The sequence below is a fragment of the Mastigoproctus giganteus genome, chromosome 6, assembly GCF_048544385.1.
Source record: "Mastigoproctus giganteus isolate SK-2022 chromosome 6, ASM4854438v1, whole genome shotgun sequence".
Classification (NCBI taxonomy): domain Eukaryota; kingdom Metazoa; phylum Arthropoda; class Arachnida; order Uropygi; family Thelyphonidae; genus Mastigoproctus; species Mastigoproctus giganteus.
In genome coordinates, this window is record NC_143580.1 from 84,271,858 (window position 1) to 84,286,618 (window position 14,761).

A 14,761-nucleotide genomic window follows, 5' to 3' on the forward strand; every position below is an offset into this window, starting at 1 on the left:
TCATCTTCCATCACTGATATTTTTCAAATATCAATGATGGAAATCTTATGAAACAATGTTGTATAAAGTCTAGAAATATCAACATTTTTTTGTATAACTGAAATAGTTTTTAGTGACATAAGAGTATAACGAATAATTTTTTTAAAAAAGAATCAATTTTAAATAATTCTTTTGGATCAGCATTGATTTAATTGTTGTACTGCCTATGCAAGATGCCTGTAACAGTTTTCTTACTACAGTCATATTATATAATACTCATATCTCATGCTATATTACTCTAAATAAACTTTCATTTTAGGATTTGTAGTGATATTCAAAACTTTTAACGTCTCGTTTTCTCTGTCTATTTGAAAAAGTACCGTTTTCATGCTGTTTTATTATGCATTCCCAATTTCTAATACTGGATTTACTGATAATAAAGAGGCAGATTTTTAAAATCTCCCATGCAGCAGTTTATTTACAGATATCAATTTTTCTGATGATGTCCGAAAATATATTATCTGTATGTTGAATAAAAATATAAGAATTGTTTAATTCAAGCATGTTTGACACATGAGAGTTCTCAGCAAACAGAGTGCAGATGGGCATATGCTTTATAATTAATAGTGACATATGATTCAAGAAAGCAAGCTTATACAGCATCAGCCAAAAAAAAAAAAAACTTTCTCCAAAAGTTTGTTCAGTTCTACTTGGAATTTATTTAAGCTATGAACTTCCCCAACAACAGATGGAAGTTTGTTCCAGAAATCAACCACTCACTGGATAAAGCAAATTTCCACACTTTTATTCTGCAACTATCTTTCCTCAATTTAAATTTATGGCCCCTCAAGTGCATAATATGAGCAAGAGGTTGAATCCCATCAGCATCAAGCTTGCTCAAACAATTAAATCACCTCACAGGTGCTGCAATTTACAAAACTTAAGCCTTTCTTGGTAAGAGCACCCCATTGTTCCCCTCACAAATCTCATTGCCCATCTCTGTACTCATTCCAGCAGCTCTACATCCTTCCTAAAATGAGGCATCCAGACCTGTATGCAGTACTCAAGGTGTGGCCTGACCATTGCCTTATACAAGAGGATAATCACCTTCTCCCTGCTAGCAAAATTCCCGTGTATCAATGACAAGACCCCTTGAGCTGCTCTTGCCTTCAAGCTTTAAACCAATGCACCGACATGCTAGTTAATAACAAGACCTGCATTGGTTTCATTTACACCCTCATTACGATTGTGCGTGCTGTAATTTTTTTGTATAACATTTCAAATAAAGAGTAAGTTCCAACCAGATCAGTGTGCAATAATCCATTCCGAACTGGGGTCCAAACTTTCCATACATGGTAGAAGCAACTCATCTCCAAGAATTTTAAACGCCAATTCCAAATTTCTGCAAGAAAAGTTATGATAACCAATTTCTTGGAATGCTGGTATTTTCCTGTTAGATTTTAAAGAATTTGATGCCAATGTTAACTTGAAATGGGATGCTGAAACTTTGAGCTGCCTGCACTTTGATGTTACACATAAGCAACTGGCACACAACTGAAAGAAGGAATTATTTTGCTTTGTGATCATTTTTAACAACCTGATTAAAGCCTTGTTTCAAAAGATTTACCATGAGACACTCAAACACACCTGATATGCCTCAGGTTTGTCACCAACATTTATCTTGGAAATTACACATAACCTGAACAATAAATAACATATTATTTATTAGACTTCAATTTTTTTTAAATTAGTGCTTTCTATTCCTTAAATCTGCATACTGCATTTTTAAATAAACAATTTTATGGATTTATACCAGCTGTAATATGTGGGGCACTATAAAATGAGAAGCTCTAGACAACCCTAGATGGGTGGAGATACCCCTGTATCTCCACCCATTCCGAGTGCCGATATACGAATTTCTAACCTCGCAGTTTGTCTAGTGCTATCCAACTATGTGCAATGTTATCATTAATCAATATTTCTGAGTATGACCTGTGGTTATTTTTGATTCAAATATATTTCCATGCTCCTAAAATAGTCTTCCAATACACAGCTAAACCAAACCGCAATATATATAAAACACTTCTGTAATGATTTTGTAAGAATATTTTATGTTTACTACAGTAATGAATACATGATGACACTATAACAGTATTCCTCGGTGAAGAAAATTACACAACTCATGATAACTAAAGTTATTTTTTTTATATTAAATATCTGTTAAAAAAAAGAAAGTGCTATTGCAAAATAGGTATTCAGCTTGAGTGAAAACAATTTTTCCTCAGTCATTTCTTAAAATAGCTGGTTTATTTTTAAATTTTTTTGTACAAGCATTAAAAGAACATTGAATAGGGATAACGATGTTTTCCTGAATTATCCCACCACCAAATTAAAAATTTAATGGCATGCTGGTATATGATTCACCTACAGTTACCCTTAAAAAAAAAAAAAAAAAACCATTCACCTGAAACAAAATTTAACCTACTTCAGAAAAAGGTAAAATCGTAGTTTAAACTTCTTATCCCGCAAAAATCACATAGTGTTTCCTCATTGGCTGGATATAATAAGAATGACTCCAAAAAAAAAAAAAAAAAAAAGTTGAGATGGTACTAAGCATATATACTGATTTCTGCAGTCTTGAAAGCCCTACTTTTATTTGTCGACAGCAACTAATGGCTGAAAAGTGACAAAACCTGTGCCGTGCGCATCATGTAACATAAAATGATGTAAAGAGGGTATCAATCATAATGTTCTTTTCTATCATTATTTATAGCACGTGAGGACTTACCACTAACTGCACCAAATGTCAATATAAAATTCTGCACAAAACTCATCTAAAAATATCATTTACCTGTCTGCTTCATCAAACACTAAATATTCCATATGTGTTAATTTAAGATCCATCTCTATCACCAGATGGAGAAATCGTCCAGGAGTGGCAATTAATATGTCTGGATTTTCATGAATGGCAGCAAACTGTTCTTCCATATTATCTCCTCCTAAAATGACTGCTATTTTCAGACCAGTGAATCTGCCTAGCTAAAGGGAGAAGACAAAAAATTTATCATAACTGATTTTCCACATTTGACTAACTACAAATTAAAATATAAATTAGCTGTCACTTTTGCACACAGTTGTGCCACTACAGAATTGAACTCTATATTTCATTAAGGAATAGCAACATCTGATGTAATTTTTGCTTTAAATTACTGACTCTAAATCAAATTTTATTTTATCATTATAACTTTTTATCTTTACACATTATTTATTAAATTAAATATTTCTAAAGTCATATCTTCTTTGAGAAATTTAGTCCTTAAGACTGTCAGACAGTCTTCAGTGATAAAGCTGATACTCAAGTTGTATTCATGAGTCAAATAAGCTGAATTTCACCAAATCCTGAATTTGAACCTTTCATGCTGATGGGAGGGTTGGTGACCATACTGGAAGATTTCCACCACAATTTAAGAATTTCCCCCCAATCCCTTTTTAAAACATAAAAAAGGGCTGTAACTTGCAAAGAAAGATTTCTGGACATGTTTTCAACTTCATCTGTTATTGTACATAAAACTGCTCCTATAATTGTTAGTGTAATTTATAAACATCTTATAAACATGCAGATGTGCTGCATACGTACCTAACATATAAACAAGCCCTGGTTATTTTAAATCCTGATTTTGAATGCATAGGTAACTTATAAAATGGTTTTGTTTTAATCTTCTAATCCTGCCCCCAGGAAATTTTTTTGTTTATTTTGCAATTTTTGTCACTATATCCTTTATTCTTTTTATCCTTTATCCTTTTCCCACATGGGGAAAATATAGAGATATTCCCCTATATAGGGACTTATATCAAAAGGAAATAAATATGTAGGAGACAAATGTGAAAATATAGGGGCAAATTATTTTTTTAGAGTGTTCCATGAATGTTCTGCTTTCTCTGTGCATGATGGAGACCTTTCTGCTGCATATTAAAATGAAGTTATTTTCTAAAAACAATAGCATGAAACTGTAAAAGGGCTAATTGCGATCCACAGGTTTCATACGGGTGTGGTTACAACATGAACTGTGAATTACAGTCAAACTCAGATATACAGTTAACAACCCCACCCCTTCCATCTTATGTATATAATTTGTGTATATACATTTCTTCAGTCTATCTGTTAGGCTAGTTGTTATTCTGCCAGTAAGCTGTTAAAATTTTGATAAATCATTACATTTTTTTCATTAAGACTCATTGGACTTTCATTAGGTCCTGCTATGAGCGGCAAGTAATAATCAGAAATATAGCTTTTAATTATCATTATTTGGATGTATTGAATGGATGGTCCTTCATAATGTACCATTCAATGTATCCTATTATAATAATTACAATAATTTTAATAATAATATTTTATTTATTAAATCTTTAATCTTTTAGTATTAATCAACTAGCCTGTTTTCCACTTTTCTTTCTAATGTGCATAATTTTATTCCTTTTTTTTATATATATAATTCTCCATATTTTCTTATTCATATATATATATAAAAGTATGTAAGAACTGATAAGTCTGATTAAGTTTGCACAGATGGAAGTGAAAAATACACAAAGTGCCAAGTACTAGAAGGGTTGAGGATAACAGAAAAAAGAAGTATTGTAGGTTTGTAAAAGGAGAAAGAATGTGAATATCCTATAAGTTATGATGAATTAAGAGAATTATAGGCTGAATAGGCTGAAAATGATTAATACCAAATGATTAAACAAATAAAATAAAAGGTGGGATAGCTTTCATCAGATAATGGCAGGCAAATTTAATTAAGTTGAATACAGGGATAGCAAAAATCTGATGTAAGATAAAATAAATATTGATACATGGTCAGGTATTCTTACATAATTATATAAACTTTTGCATCCATTACTACTGCTTTGCGTGTTTTGGTGCATCTGTCATACCTTGCTTATTTATTTTATTTTTATCCATCAACTGAAACTACATGTTTAATACTCCTGATTTTATATTACATTGAATATACACTGATGAGCCAAAGTATTATGACCAGCAAGTTGTTATGCAAATCGAAGCAATGGCAGATGAACTATGGTGCTTGCACAGGTCGGGACACAGTAAAAAAAAAAAAAAAAAAAAACACCTGATACTCAGCTCCGCTAATCAGTGTTACTCTTGTTTTTCAGATGGGAAAGGCAGCGGACTTAAACAAGTTTGACAAAGGCCAAATTGTAATGGCCAGATGACTGGGTCAGAGCATATCCGAAATGGCACGGATGGTGGGATACTCATGGTTAGCTGTGGCTAGTACCTACCGAAAGTTATCTGAGGAGGGGAAACCACGAACTGCTGGCGACGTGTTGGACAACCACAGCTCATCAATGCTCGAGGTGAGCGAACGGTCTCCCAGATGGTACGTGGCAACAGAAAGGCGACTGGTGCAACTAGCCGGTAACTGGAATGCTGGTGATGGGAGTAATGCATCACAACACACAGTACATCGAACCCTGCTGAAAATTGGGGTTGTGTAGCTGCAGGCTGCTCCAAGTGCCCATGCTAACCATGGTTCACCAGGGGAACAGCACCTACAATGGGCAAGCGAGCATCGAAACTAGATCTTGAGTGATTGGAAGAAGGTTGTCTGGTGTGATGAATCACGTTTCCTGTTGCACCATGTGGATGGCCGGATACTTGTGCATCGTTTACCTGGGGAAGTAATGGTGCCTGGATGCACCGTGGGACAAAAACAAGTCGGTGGCACCAGTGTTGTGCTTTGGGTGATATTCTGCTGGGATACCCTGGGTCCAGTCATCCATGTGCCGGGCACTCTGACGTCTACCACCTACCTAAACAGCATTGCTGATCAGGTACACCCTTTCATGGCAATGATCTTCCCCTCTGGTGGTGCAGTCTTTCAGCAGGATAATGAGCCATGCCACACCGCCCGGATTGTTCGAGACTGGTTTGTGGAACATGAGGAAGAGTTCCAGGTATTGCCCTGGCCTCAAAATTCCACAGACATCAATCCCATCGAGCACCTGTGGTTTGTGTTGGAACAGCAACTCCGATCTGTGGCATCTCAACCGCAGACCTTACAGGCGTTAGAGGATCTGCTGGTACCAGATACCACAAGACACATTTATAAATCTTGTAGGGTCCATGCTTCGCAAAGTACAAGCTGTTTTGGCTGCACATGGAGAACCAACATCATATTAGGTAGGTGGTCATAATGTTTTGGTTCATAGTTGTATATACAGTCCATTCCGGTTATTTGGGACACATCGGGACTATTGCATTTTGGCCCAATTAAGCAGCTGCCCCAATTATCTGAAGTTTCACGTAAATAGTTAAAAATACAATGTAACCCACCCTTTACAATTAGGTCACTGTACAATCAAATCACGTTACAACAAACTCACCATAGTAATGTACCGTTCATACGATGTGTAGTAAGCGCCGGTCATTGTGATCACTTTTACGAATTGAATTTTAATTCTATTAAACAGCGATTCTAATTAGAGAAAATAGGAGGAATATTATCCACCGGCTATAAAAGTAAAGATATTAAGCACAAATTTACCCTTTGTTACCTTACCAATTAAAAAAATTAAATGATACGTGAAAATCGGAAGAATTAATACATACTATTATTATTAGCCAAATGGTGCAAGGAAGCCTGAGGCTTAAGCTGCACCGGACAAAAAAAAAAATTCTGAGTTACCCCGAGAGAGAGAGAGAGGGGGGGGGGGGGAAGGAATCACCAAGAAAGAGAAGAATGATGATATCCGGCTAAGGACCCTGGGTGTGCCAAGCCCATACTCACCAGATGTGAGCCCCTGGGGTTCACTGTAATATGTACATACGAACTAGTTGACATTTCTGTTCACTGACATTTGTGGGTTGGGATTAAAATTTAAAACAGTAAAAAGATAAGCAATCAATAACAAAGAACAAGGCACACACAAATTGCAAGTAACATGATACGTGCAAGTGAGAACGGAGTAACTAGTTACAAAGCTTTAAAAATAGGAATGAAGAGATCTGAAAATTAATTTTTTTATATGATTGAAGATTCCATGGAAGTGTAAACACATTTCATAATAACCCACAGAATTCCAGCTGTCAGTATTATCTCAAATTCAGTAAGATCGAGTTTACTATCCGTTTATGATAGATTGCACTAACAGAAAAGCCCAATAAACAGGTGACTGCTAATTGTTTTTATTGTTTTATGGTTGTGACCACCAGAATTTCGACCGAACCACGTGGTACCGTCGGAGACAATCGTAGGGTAATCTCCAGTGCTGCGGTCTCCTGCCCCGATTAAATGGCATGCTGTCCCAATTAAGCGGAATAAACCCTGGCTATTTTCTCAATTGGTTTCTGTTTTTTAAGATTTGCCCCAAATAAATGGCTGCCCCAATTAACCGGTGGCCCAAAATAACCGGAATCCACTGTATGCACACACACACTTAGGGCATGATTTTTTTTTTTTTAATCAATTTTTTTTGGTGTATTTATAACTTGGATGGAAGGCATTTCAGACATTAAGGCCTAATGGTGCTGACTAGCAATTTAATGTGCTAGTAGCAGCTGCTTTTTTTTTTTTTTTTAAATTATTATTTCACCTTTTTTTCACCTTTTTACTTTTTTTTAAAATTATTATTCATATTCATTCCCAATTTTACTAGTTAAATATTAAATTAGTATGATCTTATAGCTAAAGAACCATGTTGAAAAAAAATAAAATAAAACATAATACAGCCAGGCCTCGGATAATGCAAGTTCGATTAACGCGATTTTCAGTTAACGCTATTTGAAAAATTATACCACTTTTCACTTTACAAATTTCCAGTTAACGTGATCTTTTTTTTTTTTATGCAATAGTTGAAAAAGATTTGAATCGCGCGTTAAGCTTACCACGAGTCGTATGGGCAATAAACAAACGTTTGCCTGCTGCCTGCCTCGGTGTGTTCCATCAACCATTGGAAGAAGACGTGTTACTTGTTTGTCTCCTGCTAATAAAGTCAATGCACACTTGCATAAAAATTCAAATTTTTAAATGAGCCAGATGAAAATGTTACCACGAAGGAGATAACAGTAAAAGAATTAGATGAAATCTTTCGTATCGCACAGAACCTCAAACAAAAGGTTTGAGGTTCTCTGCGATATTTATTTCGCCAGGGCCCAGAGAAGATTGTTGTTGGCTATCGGAAATTGATTGATGAAAAGAGAAAGTCAACACTGTTCAAATATTTCCGCAACAGTCATTTCTTCATTGTGTATTTTATGTCAGAGGTTCCCAAACTTTCTCGGTTCATGGTGGCCTTAGTGTCTCAGTAATTTTTTCAAGGCACACCCAGACCAAAAGAAATACCTAACAGTTCCGTTTAGTAGTTAGGTCCAAACAACTTAATAAGAAATGCTGAAACTGTGAACTACCTCGAGCTAGCGCGGCGTCCGACAGATGTCGAGTATCGCTGTGTTTCACTCGAAAATTTAAAATATTCCGAGGTGCACAGTTTGGAAACCACTGTTTTATGCAATAAACATTTAATTCCATAATTATTTTCATTATCTTTTTCATTGTATACAGTTAAAAAGTTATTTAAAAGGTATTTTTAAAATTCGTTATGGACATTCCAGAAGGTCAAGGACCAATTATAATTTTTCCTATTGATTATTAGCATTAGCATTAGCATTAGCAGAGGCATATGATGCAAGAAAGCAAGCTTATTCAGCATCAGCCAAAAAAAAAAAAAAAAACCCACTCCCATTTCACCCCTCCGTTCGTTCGAAATACCTGTCCAGTTGAGCTTTAAATTTGTTTAGGCTATCAACTTCAACAACCAGTGATGGAAGTCGGTTCCACCAACCAACCACCCGCTGGCCAAAGGCAAATTTCCGCACATCTATCCGACATCCGTCCTTCCTCAATTTGAATTTATGCCCTCTGAGGTGATTATTCTGAGAAAGATGAAGAATCCCATTGGCATTGAGCATGCTCAAACCATTCAAAGCCTTATACACCTCTATCAGATCACCTCGCCGGTGCCTAGTCTCCAGACTCTGTAATTTGCAAAACTTAAGCCTTTCTTCGTAAGAGCAACCCTTTGTTTCATTTACTAATCTTGTTGCCCTTCTCTGTACCCGTTCCAGCAGCTCTACATCCTTCTTGAAATGAGGCCTCCAGACCTGTATACAGTACTCAAGATGTGGCCTTACCATTGCCTTATACAAGGGAATAATCACCTCCTTATCCCTGCTAGAAAAATTCCTGTATATCATTGACAAGACACCATGAGCTACTCTTGCAGCTCTTCTGCACTGCTCAGAGAACTTCATATCTGCCTGCACAATTACCCCCAGGTCCTTTTCATTCTCCACCACTGTCAGTGTAGTACCGCAGAGTTGATACGTTGCTCTGGGGTTACTGTTTCCCATATGCAGCACTTTACATTTGTTGATGTTAAACCTCATTTGCCACCTCTCAGCCCATCTGTTCAGCCTGTCCAGATCCTGTTGCATCAGCATAGCGTCAGTATTGCCCTTAACGACCCTGCCAACCTTTGTATCATCTGCAAACTTGGACATTAAACTTGATATCCCATCATCAATATCATTCATAAACACCGAAAACAACAACGGACCCAACACTGAACCTTGAGGAACTCCACTAATAACATTAGTCCACGTTGAGCAGTGTCCATTGATTACCACTCTCTGTCTTCTGCCACTCAACCATCCCCTTATCCATAGCAGCAATTTGCCTCCAATGCCACACTGCTCCAATTTGTGCAGCAGTCTTCCATGTGCAACAGTATCAAAAGCCTTTCTAAGATCCAAATATATAATATCAAAGTTATTCCCTGCATCCAGTTCTTTTGTGACTACATCATAGTATCCAATCAAATTGGTCAGGCAAGACCTGCCCTTAACAAAACCATGCTGCGTCTGAGCTATAACTGAATTCTTGTCTAGATGATCCTGCAGTGCTTCTTTAACCAGTGCCTCCATTAATTTACCTGGAACAGAAGTTAAACTAACAGGTCTATAATTACTTGTGTCAGCCTTTGAACCTCCTTTGTGAATAGGGGTCACATTTGCACATCTCCAGTCCATAGGTACCTCCCCTGAGTCCAAGGAAGCTCTCATAATTATGGCTAAGGGTTTGCTTACTTCCTTTGCTGCTCCTTTAATATAACTGGATAGATCCCATCCACCCCAGGTGCCTTTTTTATGTTTATCCCCAACAATCTCTCCTCCACTTTCCTCTCAGTTATTACAAAATCATCCAGCTCACTGCCAATGTTTACTTTACCTACATCATTCTCCTTCCTGAATAACTCCTCATGCGTGAATGTAGATGCAAAATACTCGTTTAGATTGTTAGCCACCTGAGCACGATCCTCAACTGTTGAACCATCAATATCCAGTGGACCAATCTGATTCATCCCTTTCCTTTTCGAGTTCAAGTATGTAAAGAACTCTTTTCTGTTTTTCTTTGCATCCTTTGCCAAGGATTTTTCATAGTCTGCCTTTGCCTGCCTAATCTCCTTTGTGACTTGGTTACAGACCAACTTATATCTATCATAGGCTTCCATGTCACCCATTAATTTGTATGTATCCCATGCATTTTTCTTCTCTGCCACATGTCTCATTAGTTCATCTGACAACCATTTAGGCCTAAACCTTGAACAATATTTCTTAGTTGGTATGTAAAGCCTGGTAGCCTCCAAGATTAGTTCCTTATTATATCTCTCTCGAGAAACGGTGCCTTAACGTGGCGAGAGAGTTTGCGTACATTAAAGAAACTGAAAGCTATACCGTCGGGAGCTATATGCTTCCAGAAGGGCCTCCCATGGCGGAAAGGTTTCAGTGGAGACGTCAGACGAAACCCGTTTCAAAAGGTCCACACACAACCTTTTCAACTAAATTGTGATCCAAGAAAGCAACGGGAAACTACTTGGATTATCCTTCCCTTGAAAACTTCAATGATAGCAAGCAAAATAAACCACGGCCCCGAGTTTCGGTGTCCCTTGAATGGGACAGGTGTGCTAAGAACCTCCGAGCTTGAGTCGAAGAATTTTCTGAAACTAGCTACATGGAACGTTAGAAGCCTACTACAACCAGGAAAACTAGCCAATGCTTTACAAGAAATGGAACGCATTAACATCAACATACTTGGGCTAAGTGAAACCAAATGGCCTGGAACAAAGAAGTTTATATCAAACGACCACTACATCTTCTGTTCCGGAGGAGAAGAGAACACCAAGCAGACGTACGGCGTCGCTTTCGTTGTCCACAAACAACTGGCCAACAAAGTCACCAGTTTCACCCCAATATCGGAACGAATCGCACTACTACAGTTAGCAGGTAACAAGATCAACCTGAATGTGCTCCAGGTCTACGCACCGACAGCGGACAAAGACGATCAAGAAATTGAATTGTTCTACGACAAGCTAAGCAACACTTTAAAGTCACTGAAGAAGCACGACATTACGGTCATCCTCGGTGACTTTAATGCCAAAATCGGTCAAGGAAAGCTACAAAACATTGTCGGAGAACATGGCTTGGGGACACGGAATGAACGAGGCGACAGACTCGTCCAGTTCTACCAAGAAGAAAAATTTAGCATTGCTAACACTTGGTTTAAACTACCACCTCGACGACTATACACCTGGACCTCACCACAAGACTCTGACAACAATATCGTCAGTAACCAAATTGACTACATCTTAATCAACATTAGACAGCCAAGATAACCAACGTAAAGGTCCTGCAGGACATGCACACGGAACGGGACCTGCTCAAAACCATCATCAGCAGGAAATGCAAATACCTAGGTCACATCGCTAGGAATCAACAAAAATATCACCTACTACCACTCATCCTGGAGGGAAAGATCAAAGGCAAGAAACGCCCAGGCAAACCGAAAATGGCATGGCTAGATAACATCAACACCTGGCTTCACTTGACAACAGCACAAATTCTACACGCAGCGCTAGACAGAGAACAATATCAAAACGAAGTCGCAAACGCCATTCAGCAGCATTAAAGAAGAAGAAGAGATTATTATATTCGATTAACGCGTTTCCGTTTTGTGCGATGCACTCACGGGACGAATTAATTGCAATAATCGAGGCCATCCTGTAATAAAAAAAGGAATGTAAAAGGTTTAGGGAGGAAATGGAAAATTACATTCATCTGCTTGGCCATCTCTCTGCTACTTCATCAAGGGCTTTGAACAGACATGTAGCCATATGAAATGAATCTCTCATGCATACCAGTTTCCGTAGTCCCAATATCAGTTTTACTATTATTAATTCCCTATTTTCCATTTTGGAATATACCAATTAATTTTGATAATATGGGATCAAAAGTTAAATTTATTTTATGTTTGGTACTTACAGTAAACTGGGATTGGAACCCAAAGCCCAATGGGTATGCATCAGCATAAAATATTACAATATTTACCTGAAATCTCCATAAAACATTTTGGATGGAGAAACCATATTATTGTAATAATGGCCGAATTTATAGGTTGCAGGGGTGTGATCTGGCCAATTTGCTGGATTGGAAGCAATCACAATTATTTTGTCTAATTCTAGGCTTTCACTACTCTATGTTGATGTTGAATAAATATCAAATTTTGATATTAATGATCATTTTGATATTAACTAATAAATTTGTAAATGTTAATGTAAAGCCATTTTTGATTATATTAGGATTAAAGGTAGACACAGAGAGGAATAAAAAAGAGAAATAAGAAGTTATGCGATTAATAATATAATATTAATACTAAATTGTAATGTTATCCGCTAGGCAAGGACTGGTATAACCTTTCTACAGTATAACAGTCACCGTATACCCAGTGGGATAGCTATTTAACCTTGACACCAATCTCAAGGTAGTGGAGAGTGAAAAAGATCCAAGGATATTTGTACAGTCTGGCACGAAGTTCTCAGATCAGTATAGACCAACTTGTGGGGTTTTGTCAAAGATATAGATAAATTTTGCCTACAACAATGAATAGATTATTATTCCATTGTATAAGGCAATGGTTATGTCACTAAATATTGGAATCCTGTAAGCAGGCATTGGGAACCTAAATTTAGGAAGGATACAGATCTGTTGGAAAGGGTGTGTGCAGAGAGGAGCAACAATGCCAGCTGGGGCCAAAAAAATTATATCCTTTACTAAGAAAGACTGAGGTTCTGTAAACTTTAATCTCGAAATTAGGCAACTCTGTTGTGACAAAAGGCATTAAAAGGATTAAGTAATCTAAATAATTATGACATCCTTACTCTTTTTCAGATGAGAAAGAGTAAGAGTAAGTTGCACAAACAACTATGGGATGTATTCAGACGATGTTCTAGTCATTACTGATAGCAGCACTATCCAAGACATTTTACATTCGTTTAATAATATTCATTCTAGGCTCAAATTTACATTGGAGAAGGAGAATATGGATACTAAGTCATTAAATTTTCTAAATTTCACCCTCACTCGGGACACGAATAAAATCCAATTTAACATCTACCATAAATCTACAAAAACTGGAATGCTTCAACAATATGACAGCTATCACCCGTTCACCTACTAAAGATCGATTATCTTTAATCAATTTCTCAATGCTTATAAATATTCAATGACGGAATCTGCTTTAGGCTCAGAAATACAAATATTAACCAGCAGATTCTTAAACAGGGGTTACCCACTTGCCAGAATAGACAGAATTAGGGTACATGCTAAGGATAGAATACAAAAAAATATACCAACCAAAAACAGTAATATCAAAAAATACTTTATTTTTGTCCCATATGTTGAACAGTGGCACAAACAACTTAGCAGATTCTTTAAAGATACCGAATTTAAAACTGTAGCCAGACCAATACCGAAATTACACACTATACTGAACAATAGCTCAGTCGTCCTTTCCTCGTTCGCAACACAAATAAATGACCTAGTATACAACATTTCTTCCAGTGAGTGCACCTCGTCTTATCAGGGTTCTATGCAGTTTACTTTGAATTTGCACATTAATTAACATGCGGCCTCAGTTCGTGCTTCTCGTTCAACAGTGTCAGAATTAGCCTTTCATGCCGTTATTGAAAAACATACTTTTTTTATTTAACGATTTTACTCAGTATTCAACATAATTATACGAGGCTATTAATTGCAGAAACAGTTGAAATTAGATTACATGAGAATTCTGTTAGTGTTCGCCGGCCTTATCTAATCTCTGACTTGTGGTCCTTTACGCAAATGCACGAAGGTAAATAATCCCTATTTAAGTTCCATGCTCGCCCCTATTCGGTAATTTTCATTCCTGTGATTGCGACATATGGTTGAAAAGCATTGTCAGCTTCAGGAAGAAAAATCATTTTGCAATTTTTTTCATTATATTAATTTTTGACTTAAATTTTAATTGCATTAAATTGATTTTTAATTGTGTTCGTTTGATTTTTAATTATTGTTAATTATTTCTTACTGTAATGTAAGATTTAAGAATTTTAATTGTTTGCATTTTAATTTCTGGAGACTATCATTCGGAAGTGTTCTACATATCATATTGAGGTAAACTTCTCTTATTCTTTTACAAATACAGTTTATTGGTATATGTTAATAAGGTGAAATTAGCTCCAAAATGCTTGTCTGCTTCTTCCTTGAATTTATTTAAGCTTTCAACTTCCATGACAACAGATGGAAGTTTGTTCCAGCAATCAACTATCCGTTGGCTAAAGGCAAATTTCTGCACATCTGTTCTACAATTGTCTTTACTCAATTAGAGTT

General features: G+C 36.7%; 1 protein-coding gene across 1 annotated transcript in view; it reads right to left on the minus strand.

Moving 5' to 3' along the window:
- Window positions 1–14,761, minus strand: part of LOC150084448 (ATP-dependent RNA helicase DDX54) — a 366,530-nt gene that overhangs the window by 238,469 nt on the left and 113,300 nt on the right. The window contains exon 5 of the mRNA XM_090376237.1: window positions 2,831–3,018. Within this exon, the coding sequence (XP_090232363.1) occupies window positions 2,831–3,018 (188 nt within the window). The remainder of the gene's footprint in view (window positions 1–2,830; window positions 3,019–14,761) is intronic.